This window comes from Chenopodium album, chromosome 19 (assembly GCF_948465745.1).
Source record: "Chenopodium album chromosome 19, dcCheAlbu1.1, whole genome shotgun sequence".
Classification (NCBI taxonomy): domain Eukaryota; kingdom Viridiplantae; phylum Streptophyta; class Magnoliopsida; order Caryophyllales; family Amaranthaceae; genus Chenopodium; species Chenopodium album.
Genome location: NC_137852.1, coordinates 4,356,461 through 4,368,831, shown reverse-complemented (window position 1 = coordinate 4,368,831; position 12,371 = coordinate 4,356,461). Strand labels below are relative to the sequence as shown.

The 12,371-nt window shown below is 32.9% G+C and overlaps 2 protein-coding genes across 2 annotated transcripts; one reads left to right on the top strand and one right to left on the bottom strand.

The window, feature by feature from the left end:
• Nucleotides 1–5,868: 5,868 nt before the first annotated feature.
• LOC145593836 (uncharacterized) lies at nucleotides 5,869–7,147 on the top strand. The gene is made up of 3 exons (XM_081650205.1): nucleotides 5,869–6,174; nucleotides 6,287–6,434; nucleotides 6,897–7,147. The coding sequence occupies exons 1-3, from the start codon at nucleotides 5,869–5,871 to the stop codon at nucleotides 7,145–7,147; spliced, it is 705 nt and encodes a 234-aa protein (XP_081506331.1).
• A 285-nt stretch (nucleotides 7,148–7,432) lies between these two features.
• Nucleotides 7,433–12,077, bottom strand: LOC145594617 (uncharacterized). The gene is made up of 9 exons (XM_081650943.1): nucleotides 11,757–12,077; nucleotides 10,149–10,266; nucleotides 9,953–10,065; nucleotides 9,414–9,539; nucleotides 9,214–9,334; nucleotides 9,037–9,121; nucleotides 8,194–8,307; nucleotides 8,052–8,091; nucleotides 7,433–7,910 (listed from the first exon to the last, which is right to left on the bottom strand). Exons 1-9 carry the CDS (start codon nucleotides 11,937–11,939, stop codon nucleotides 7,758–7,760), a joined length of 1,053 nt encoding a protein of 350 aa, XP_081507069.1. The 5' UTR covers nucleotides 11,940–12,077; the 3' UTR covers nucleotides 7,433–7,757.
• Nucleotides 12,078–12,371: the final 294 nt, after the last annotated feature.

Below are 12,371 nucleotides of genomic sequence, written 5' to 3'. Positions count from 1 at the left end.
TACTACGAGTATAGTTTTTTTATTTGAGGGCCATCATTCATTATTCATTTATACAATTTGGCAAATTGCACTTTACTCTTTGGATAGGAGAATTTAGTTATTTATTGGTAAAAAAGGACAAAAGTGGTAAAAATGTGCAACACAAACTCTTACATGAATTTGGTGCCTTCTAAAGAATAGTAACTTTGAAGGCAAATTGTTAATGAATGTACTATAAAATGTCATTGTTTGATAAAATGTCATTTTGTATGTGTCATTGTCTTGGGGAAATAGTCTTTAACTATTTTTCTCTATTAAGTACTACACTACTTTTTTTTTCATCTTATAAAAAGACAACATTATTGACAATGAAGAATAACTCAAATGGTTAGAGCTAGGGGCGGATACAACTCACACAGTGGGTATGCAAGTGCATAGCTCTAAATTTTTATTTAAACTTTAGGCAAAGATATTAGTGTTTTTAATCTAGTTATTGACTCTTACTCGTAGTTGTGGAAGGTAGTGTAGTCTATTGTTCGAATCTAAATACACCTTTGGCTCAAACATTCTAGTCTATGTTATTTCCTTTGTTATATTTTTAATCTCATATTTAACTAAAATAGCCTAATGAAATTTGGATTTGAGTGATTAATTTTATGCATATCCTATATGTAAATTCTAGATACCTAGTTATAGCTCCCCTCCCAATTTTAGGATATAGTTCATTATCAAAACCTTAAAAGCTATTCTTTTCAAGGTTCAAAGGGTGATATTACTTCAAACCATTTATGAGCATGATTTTCATGGAGATAAAGAATTGGATGTAAAAGTTATAGTGAATATAACAGTGATCTCGAAGACTCGTATGATAGTACCTTTGGAGCAAGTTTAGGGTTTGGATACTTTTACGACTTTTTTCCATAACGTGAACAAGGTTCAGATAAATTAGGACTGAAAAGACATGATTGTTCAAAAGGATAAAGTCCTAATCCTGTACTAATTAGGAGTGATGTTTTATGTATGCAATGTGTTTCACAACTCGATGTTTATATTATTACGAGTGATTTATTTCCAAATCTCCATACTATGCAAATTTTTTTGAGATAAGCTTATTATACGATAATTATAAATACAAAGTTATAAACTATGAATTTAGTTTGGTAAACTACTCAAAGAAGCCTTTACAACTTTTCCAACTTCAATGTTACAAGCATTAAACAAAAAAATATATAGTATAAAAAGATGTCGTTAGTAAAGAAAGGTCAACATCATATGCTATTTCGTTATTGTAAAAAAAAAAAAAAATCATCATATGCTATTTTGACCATTCTTATTTGTTGGGTCAAAAAGTAAATTTAAAAAAAAAAAAAAAAAAAAAAAAAAAAAAAAAAAAAAAAAAAAAAAAAAAAACCAAATTGAACTCATAAATTAGGCCAAAAAGTAGGTCGATTAAAAAAGAATTTGGCCCAAAAATAAAATGACCCAAACGAAAACAACCCAAACAAAAATTCGATTGCAAGCCTAATATTCAAAGTCGGTGTACTTGACTATTTTCTCTCATCCCTCTCGTCACTCACTATAGTCGTGTCATGGTCGAATATGCTCTATCATTCTCACCTTAAAAAATAGAGGACCTCATTTTCGACATACCACCTCCATTTTTACTTGATTGAGCTATTGTAAGAGGAAAACAACAGCTTTTTCGAGACAGCTCGGGTACATGCGGACTACGCCGTAGAAATAAGTTTGCAGTTCGACCAGTTCAACCTGGACACGGATAGGATCATGTTGGGAAGAGAAGGTTTAGTGTGAGTCCGTTTCACGTGAGTCTGGTTTTTATTGCATACTCCCATCTCCTACCCACTGTCACTGCCAGCCCCTGTCGGCAGCCGGCGACCTTCTCCCTCCCAACCCCCGGTGCCGACGACCCTCCCCCACCACTGACCCAAAAGAGCCCCAACAAACACGATTTTACAGTCGTCAATTGATGAAGCATAGCCACAACTCCACCACCACCGACCCAAAAGAGCCCAACCGACCCTCCTCCATCCTCCTCAACCTAGAAACGCAGCAATTAACAACCCACCTTCCTCAAATCGCAGCAATTAAACACCACCGTCATCAAACGCTAAACGCTAAACCCACCGTCGACGTGCTGCGATTTGGCTGCACTTTGATGGCTGCGATTTAATGGTTCGATTTGAAGGAGTTGATGGTTCGATTTGGTTGTGCTTTAGATGTATGTAGCGATTTGGTTTGATGGCGATTTGATGGTGGTTGTGGTAGGATTGAGGTCTCGCCATTTTCATAGAGGAGAGAGAAAATGTGAATGGTGGGTTGTTGAGGAGAGAGAAAGAGAGGAAGGAAGGAGGGGTTTTAATACCTGACCATTATAATCTAATTTCTGACATATTTAACCTATAATCTGATATATATATAACCTATTTTCTGATATTTTTATTCTATTTTCTAATATATATAACCTATTTTCTGACAATTGTAATATAGTATATGATATTTATAATCTAATACCTGACCATTATAATCTAATTTCTGACCGTAATAATCTAATATCTGACTATTATTATCTAATTTCTGACCATTAAGATTTTTTTTAGGAGTTCCAAAATAGGCAAATCGAATAATGTTTGTTTTACTAGTCTATGTGTTATTAGGTTATGTTATTTTAAATCGAATTCAATCTTAGGTGTGCTGCTATTGAATTATTAGACTACTAGCAAAATGGCTAACAATAATTTTTATAAGTGATTTCAAATATAATAAATAAATTAAATAAAAATTATTTATAAATTAATAAATTACGTGAAACTACCTATATAATTAGGTGTATTACATAGTTGATATTAGATTATATCATCTTTCTGACATACCGCCCCCATTTCTACTCGAGGAGGCCGTGAAGACAGAACTACTATGGAATGAAAACAATACCTTCATTCAGAATGCTAGTGTGCAGTCGGGCTATTATGGAATGAAAACAATACGTTCATTTAGAATGCTAGTGTGCAGTCAGACTTTCCATTGGGCATAAAGTTACAGCTTGACCAGTTCATTCACGACGATTATTGTGGGCAACGTTGATGAGTATCATTACGCAGATAGACTCGCTGGAAATTATGTTGAGTTCTTCGGGTAAAAACAAAGGGCGAATCTAGCAATTTATATAGATGAGTCCAAATTAAATCAAAATTAAATAAATTTTATTAAAGTTATTTATAAATTAACAAATTACATGAAACTACGTATATACTAGGTGTGAAGCCCGTGCGACGCACGGGTTTATTTTTAAGATTATTTAAGATTTGTGTCTTATTAAATACTAATAATAAAAAAAAGATTAGAAGACAATATAATAGTTGGTAAGAGTTGTGTTTTGTGTTCATTTTGGATTTGGATTGCAAATATGAAATTTGTTAAGAGGAAAGAATGCTTTAATTTACATCTGTTTTACAAGCGTTAAAATATCAACTTCTTTAGAGTTGATTTCTTCGGGTCCAATCTTAATACTTATATAGAAAGAATATTATAAAAAAAAATAAAATTATTGAAATAACATACCTCCATAAATCTTAGTAAATCGTAATTGATAATAATAATAATAATAATAATAATAATAATAATAATAATAATAATATATACAAATATATTAAAATAATAATTACTATTTATCTTCTATTTTAATTGAATCTCCAATTTCGTTAACAACCATGCCAACCACATCTTGTAGGACAAAGTGATGTACGAAACAAAAAAAAATAATTAAAAAAAATAGTTAAACAAAAGATAACACTATAGAAATTTTTTTTAAATAAAAATAGAAAATCTGTAAAAATATATATCGAGGAGTGTAGCATTACTACGGAACTTATCTAACTAATAAAAATATATAATCAAAGGGAATTGTAGGACAAATTTTCCTTTGATTGAAGCATGGACATAATCACCCTACATATGCAAAAAATATTGTAAGTTAAAATAATATGGTAAGTTACACAATAAATTTTCAAAAAACAATTATATATTATTATTAAAAATAAAATTAAAGGCATACCTCTTCGTCAATTAAAACCATGTCAAAACTAATCAAACTATTATGTTTCCGAAAGTTCAATATATCAAAAAGCCTTGATACGCGTACTTTAATTTTCCAATCATTTTTGGAAGAATTAAGTTCGTTCTCGAATCAACGAAGTAGACCTAAGAAAACAATGCAATGAAAAAAAAATACGGAGTAGTTTTTTTTTTTTTTTTTTTTTTTTTGAAAGGAAAAATACGGAGTAGTTAAAAATAATATTATTTGTGAATACACCCATCTTGCACTGTATTGGTAATAAGAATGGTTTGAGAACACATTTTTACAATTATTTTAACTTCTTATTTCTTAATCAAATAACATAGTTGACCCCAAAAGAAAAACACATAGGATGATACGAATAAGGAAAGCACGCCTCTCTTTTTAAACTTCACATTACAATGCATCTCTATTTTGATCTAGAAGTAATTGAAAAGGCAGTGGTACAACATTAATCAAACATTAGGTTGTGATCTATAGACCTAATTTACTATCAATAAACATATAGGCTAGGTGAAAAACATTGATAAATAGCAACTGTTACAACATACAATAAAATAGTAAATCTTGGATGACAATAACAATGGTGATAAAAACAGAAGACTTAAAAAAGTGTAGTGATGCTTTTTTCATCCCACGACCTTACTTCCCCATGCAACCTCATCATATTCATTGTTAATTCATAAAAAAAATTGAGTTTAAGGAATTAGACGCACATTTTCTTAAACCACAATATAAAGTCGTAAATTGCTTTGTATGAAGTATTGTGTGATTCTTTGGTAGTGCGTGGATTAAATTAATGCCTATTTATAATAATAACAAATCATAAGCTAATTAAAAACAATTCATATCTTTTTCCTAACTTAAATTGAAATCATTATTATCTTTTTCCTAATTAATTTTTTTTCCCTTAGAAATAACAATCATATGCATGTAGGTGAAAAGGATTAATTTTTTAAGTTTTTTTTTTTTTTTTTTTTTTTTTTTTTTTTTTTTTTGAGTACATAAAGATAGATGATAATTATCAATACTTTTATTTCTTTATTTATTTAAGAAAATACACTATTTATTTACATAAAGAATAATATGGAGTAATTTGCTTGTTAAACGCATGGAATCAGCATTAGATGGCAATTATTTAAGAGATAATTATATAAATATGAAATAATAATGGATGAAACATAGTCAACTACACTTACATGCGCTCTAGCAATCTAATACATGCAACGAAGTGAGTAATTTATGTAAATAACAACTTTCCACAATAAGGAAGTTTCCAAGTGTTGACGCAAAAAGTGGTATAGTATGTGTCAATGTGTGTTATGTTTGATAATTTAAGTTTACTTTTTTTAATTATGATAAACATTAATATGCATGTAGGATCAATTTGATGAATTGGATTGTTATTTTTCATCCTAACTTTTATAATTTTAATATTTTTAAACCTATGTGGCATACATTAAATTCCAATCCTTCATTGCACATTTATGTGGCGCTCTATAATTTTTTTAAAATAACAAAATCCTACGTGACTCTATAAAAACGCGGGAAAAAACTCCCCCTTATATATATATATTAGATTATATTGCACATTGTTTACCCATATATTTACTAGTACTGATAGATTAATTAATCATAATTTTATATCACTTTATATATATTAAAAAATCAATTGTTAATTATATTATTATTTTTTCATCTTTCAAATATTATATAACAAACTTATTTTTTGGATTGTATCTAAAATCATTACGCACTTGACTTCAAGGCTACCCTAAAATCTTTACGTTTAAACTATGTTAATGTTGCTAATAAAGCATCTTCTGGATTCCTGTCAGCTCCTTGAGAATCTGTGTCTTGAGTTTTCAGAAATTTTAACTAGTGTAAGCTCTGCTTCCTTGTCACTACCCTTGAAACATTTAAATGTTTCTTGCTGCTTTAATATGCAAACAATTGATATATCTGCCCCAAAGCTCTTGTCATTGACATATTTTGGTGATCCTATTGAGTTCAATATTCGGAATGTCTCCTCACTTTTGGAGCTATCTGTTGGCGGTGATACACGTGTCAAAGTAGCCTATGCGTTTGAACCTTCTACAACTGTAGCTGCGCTTTATTCATGGGGTTAGCTTTGTTATTCTGTTCAACATGTTTTTTTGCTATTGCAGTTTCCGTGTTTATGTGCATGCTTACTGTTGACTTCTTTTTATACAGAATAATCTAGCGATTGAGCACTCACCTACCTTCCCAAATCTTAAGCATCTTGAGGTGTATGTTTTGGCTGATTTTGACAAATCCCTCCTCAGATGGATCCCTCTGATTAAGGCTTGTCCTATCCTACAGAAACTGACTCTGAAGGGAAGTCACCCTTCCCTTTGCTCATGCTTTTGGTTAGTGATGTTAAGAGTTTAATTATTATCCATTGTATTACCTTGAGCAATAGTCGCAAATCTTTACTTTCATTGCTGTCATTATTATGTTGTTCACCACCCATCGAATATGATCTTTCTCCTTTTTTAATGAAATTAGTCCCTTTATTCGTCTACGTTTGAACACTTGCCTATAAAATGTGTTCCAATAGTTATCCTATGTGGTTAGGTTCTTTCATATGTTAATTTGTGATGTTGGTTAATTTTGACTTCGGACCACCCTTGACAAAAAGGTTCCTTCAGACCTTCACCTTTTCCTAACACCTTGTCAAACGAATGTGATCATCAAAGTAACAAAGTTCATTAAGAGACAAATGGAGTACTACCTTCCGGCTGTGGATATGCTTGTGATCAGAGCCACCTTTTGTTATGCTGTCTTGTCTTTAAACTCAAAGGTCGGCCCTCATTGGAATTTGATAAGTGTGAAGGACGCCCTCTCCGATGCTTGAAGACTTTAGAGGTTTTTGGCTACTACGGAAGTCGACTTGATGATGAACTTATCACATATGTGTTGGCAAATGCTGTTATTCTCAGTGAAGTAATTTTGGAAGTGACCTCATTGTGGCTTATGGAGCCGAATGAAGATGCGCCATTCGTGCTAGGAAGCTCGAAGATAAATTTCCAAATGGTGCAAAACTTGTTATAAAGCGTTCCAATATTGACTAGATATGGTCGTTCATTTGATCACACTAATCTTAGTTGTACTGGTTAGAAGAATATGATGCGTAGCTACAAATTGTAGTTTGTAAAGCACTTGGGAAGTCTTGTGTGGGATTTTTGTGAATTATTTTCCATTTTGGGTTGAGATTGACTAGATTATCAAAGCTCAAATTCTATAGAAATATCGTTCTATCTGACAGGAATGGATTATTGCATGAACATCTTCTGTTAGACTTTACAGCCATTGTAGAAACATATAGGTTACAAAAAATTAATGCAAGGTGAAACCAACAAATTGCTTCAATCAAAGTCGTAAAATCTCAAGACTATTCTGTATGTCAAATTTCTCAACGAAGACTAGTACTCATATTCCAAAACTTACCCAAAAATAGTACATCTAAAGTCAGTCAATCAAGGTAGGATAATGTAGTGTTAAGAAAGAGAAATTCTAGCCATTGATCCCTCAGGTTTTAAAAAAAAAAAATCCTCCACACCATTTAACTAGGTTGGCTCCTTCACTCCTCATCCTTGCATGTCATCAAGCCTCTAGAAGAACTTGAAATCTTTAGACGATATACGATCAACAATCATAAGGTCTACCTGAGCCACCATCTTTGAATGACAGAAATGGGTGTGTCAAGGAATGGAGCATAGCGATGAATGGCAGGGGAGACGCTCCTTCCTATCTTTGTCCATACACTTTGGTGATAACCAGCGGTAACAGGGGCATGATACATGAGCTTCAACAGCTGCATCAAGCAAGAATTCAGGCACATTGTTAGCTTCCATTACAAATTTACAAGTTTGCGGAGGCAAGCTAAGCATGGCTCCCCACCCACAAATATAAGTGTTAAATTGTTATGCCTAGTACAATTACAAATGTAACATACCTGCCAGTACATGAAAATTTGGATGAAGTTGCGCTGCCATCTGCAAGGATATAAGCAAGGTTATTGATTAATAGAATAGGAATGAGAGAGAGAATGGAGAAATTGACAAGGGGGGAAGTGATGAAAAGAAAAGCTAACTCACGAGAATAGGGTGATGATGAGAAGGAAACCAAGTCCAACCTCAGCATGTGAGGACAATATGCTGAGGGTGGTTACATTAGATTCCACCCATACGCAAAGCTCTTCCAAGTATTTTCTGTTAAGAAACAACAAATCTAAATGAGAAAAGTTCATCCAAAAAACAATCAATTCAACTCTTACACTCAAGAACCACCACAATCTACAAATGATTATGATTTGGTCCAGGAATACTTGAAAAGCAGTAATGATCCATCTAAAGTAAGTTAGATCGAACATAATACATAACCTATAAAATCAAGCTAATGATAAAGTTACTTCTATGTAGGCTATTTTAGTGATTTAGATAAATTTCAATGAGGTGTTATCGCTTGTCAAGCAGCAATCACAAAAGCTTAAGCAATAAAAACTTGTCAAGACCCCACAAATATAATTTGTATGTAACAATGCTACAAGAGAAAGCCTTGCACCACATCTAAGAAGGCAAAAACTAACACTTTGACCATAACCTCAATTGCACTTCAGCATAAACATATAAAATCATGCTTTTCCTCAAATAAGGGCTCAAAGTATCAAACAATAAAATATTAAAATGTATAAAACCACCAAACCATCCACAGATCAGATGACCTATTGCTTTGTTTTTGGTCTAGCATCCTTTAGTGAAATCCAATAACATGAATGCATGAATCAAACGTAGACTTAACTATAACCTCTGAGGCTCTGAATCTTTATCAGCAAGATTAAGTGTCAATATAACTCAAGCTGCTTGGTTGTACCCAATCTTAAGCCATACAATTCAGATAAACTAGCACACATTCAATGAATCCAGTGGAAAATTCCCTACCTGTATAAAGTAGAACTGCTGAAATTACGCCTGAGAAACTTGGCAACATGTTCTAGCGATCGGCAGAGAATGGGAATTAAAGCAACTGCGAGATATTTTGACATTAGCACATCAGGTGAAACTGTAATAGCAACATACATGTGTGCATTAATGAACAAACAATAAACAGACACTCACACCGAAGGCAATAATTTGATGTAACAAACATGAGGGAGTAAATGAAGTAAATAAAGTCCTTCGTTGCAAGTATTGACTGCAACCACATTTGAACAGCCTGCATATTCCATGCCCTGGGGGTCTGCAGAGTAGTCAAACAGAGATTTAGATAGAGTAATTAAACAGATATAGTAAAGGAGAGGAAACTGAAATATGCTTACCCCATATAGTGAGTACAAAGAATATAATGATGAACATGCAGTGCCCAGTAAAGATAGGCGAAAAGCCCTGTTTGAAAGATTTGCAGGAATAAGGGGAAGGGTTGAAAGTAAGGCTAAGACAAACACCTGCAAAGAAAGGGCAAAATGTATATAATATTACCAAATAGACACTGCAATTAAAAATAGTTAAGCTTCATGTCAGAAAATAAAAGCACTGTAATACTGTAAAGTAATCTTTCTCAAATATAGATGCCTCCATGGTTTCAAATGTCAGGCAATATTTGATTTTTTTCAAAATTTGCAATGTATAAAGTAACATGCTAACTTTTATTTCTAGCATTAAGGACCAGCATATAATAAGAGAAGCAGATATGGAACAAGATAACCAAAAAATCATCTAAGTGAACGTATATAGCTGATCCCTTTTATAATTCTGACTTCAGAAGGGAAGATAATTAACATATTGGCAACATGAAGTAGCCTGATGTGTCTGTACACAAGATACACACATTTTAATGACCTTTGAGTAATTTGCATACCCAGGCATTCACAGAAAATTGTATGGTTTGCTTATCCCAGCGCATTGCAGTTGGAGCTGGACCAGGATTGGGAGTTGTTGATGTTCCAGATCCAGAGGTTCTCGTACTAGTGCCTGAAAATGAAAGGAACTATCAGTGTATGTACATGACTTTAGATGGATGTAAAGTATCTACCGGTACTTCTTTCATAGCATACCAGAGCTCCGAGATCTCACTTGATCGCTTGTAGGTGTTGATGCTGATGATGAAGATGATGGTTTCACTGGCTGAGATGAACCAGTTGAAGACATTGGCTCAACAATAAGACCAGGATCCTGGCAATGCATTAGCATCCAAACAACATCAAGATTGGACAACAATAGGTGACTAAAGAATAATAAAACCTATACGCAAGATGCAGGAATATGACAGATTTTTCATGTATATAACAGATACAGTGTACATAGCAGCAGCAGAAAGAAAAAATTAAGTTCTTCATATTTATTTAAAGCAAAAGTTATTTTTCTATAAGACAAAGCACCACAGATAGCAAAAAAACTCATCAAGCTTATCCTATATTGTTAGTACAACAACTCTACATTATGTAATTCATATACCTCCTTATTAGTAGGACCCATCATAGCACAAAGAAAGAATTCATATACTTAACCAATGTCAAGCCCAAAAGCAAAGACAAAAAATAGATAAACTGCCTAAATATTTTAATGGCCCAAAGTATACTCGACAATGTAACTAAGATATGGCATGATAGAATAAGACAACCTAAACAGCAATTCTATAATTTTTCTTGCTATGCCTTATTCACTGGGAGGCTCCTCGTATATATTTCCTTTAATTTTTCTTCATTAGGCAACTTTGACAATTGTTGAGAAAGCTTTAATATTAATCCCACTCTCTAAGCCCATTGTTCATGGCTATGCCAACAAGTTCAAGTCAAGATATAAATACAACATTTGACCTTTTGACCCCCAAAATTAATACCACTCTTTAAGCCCATTGTTCATGGCTATGCCAACAATTTCTAGTCAAGACATGAATCCCACGAATAATTGAAAACATTTGACCTCTTGACCTCCATGATCACCAGTAATTTTCCAATTGAATATGACGTTATCATCAAGTGCTTTATTGGAACATCCAAACAAAAAAAAGAATGTCATTTAAGTATAAAAGAGGTCATACACCAATAAACTAGCTCACAAGAAAGGATACAAATTGAGAATTACGCAAGTAGTTTCATCAAAAGCAACTCACAAGTCGATTTCGAAGTTTGCTATGAACAATAGAAGGACAATTATGAGTAAATGAACACATCTATGCCATCTTTAACCCCTTACATGATTAAACTCAAGCCAATTATACAAGCTGAAATTCAAAGGTTCACTAAAAACCCATGATTCTGCCAACTTCAACCAATTGATTTTTGAGTACGATCAGCATCCAAAAATAGTTAAAAAAGAAAAAAAAAAAAAAAAAAAAATCAGCACGCAAACCACAAACGCCCCAAAAAATTAGGGATTACCAATAAACCAAAATCAAATTACAGTACACAATAGCAATCCAAATCCAAACAAAGGCACAAACTTTAACCATAAAACCATCAAATTATGAAACTCCAGCAACCAAAAGCCAGTATATGAAACAAAACCCTTTAAATAAAGCAAACCCATCACCCAAAACATCAAATTGTACAATACCCACAAACTAAAAACTAATCTAATTGAAAATTAAACACAGTATAAAGAATCAAAAACATAAAAATTGAATAATTTGATTAAAATTGAAAAGGGGTATAAGTATATACGATGTAACGCTGGTAGAATTTGCGCTTGAAATGATCAACAACATCAGAACGCGAAGCCATATTAGGGGGGATGAGAATGTTGGACCAATAATCAGCCCATCTGGGGTCTCTCTCATAATCGTATGAAGCTGCTGCGATTCTTTTCATCTTTTGCGCATCAACACCTTCATCTTTCTCTCCCATTTTTATTAATTTCCCACAAAATTTGAGATTCTACTAGAAATTGTGGTGAACGAGTGATTTTATTGCTGTTCGCAGTTGACTCGCGGCCTCTCTCTCTTCTGAGTCAAGGGAAGAGAAGAGATGGATAGAAAAGAAGGAAACTGAATCTGAAATTTGGACTTTGAGCAACTTCGATGGGCTTGAGGGGTTGGACTCATGGATTCATGGAGGGGGTTCAATGGTTGATCCGTTCATGGTGTGATTACTAGGTTATTAGGATTGTCAAACGGGTTGGTCCGGTTTGATTACGATGATTTCGAGTTCGAATATTTTTTTACAATAAATATTATTGTAAACAATATTTTTATAAAGATCTTAAACTTTCGGGTATAGATGGAGTTAAAAATTTTGGGATTAAATGACGTATTTTTTATAGTATTTGATTATGATGAT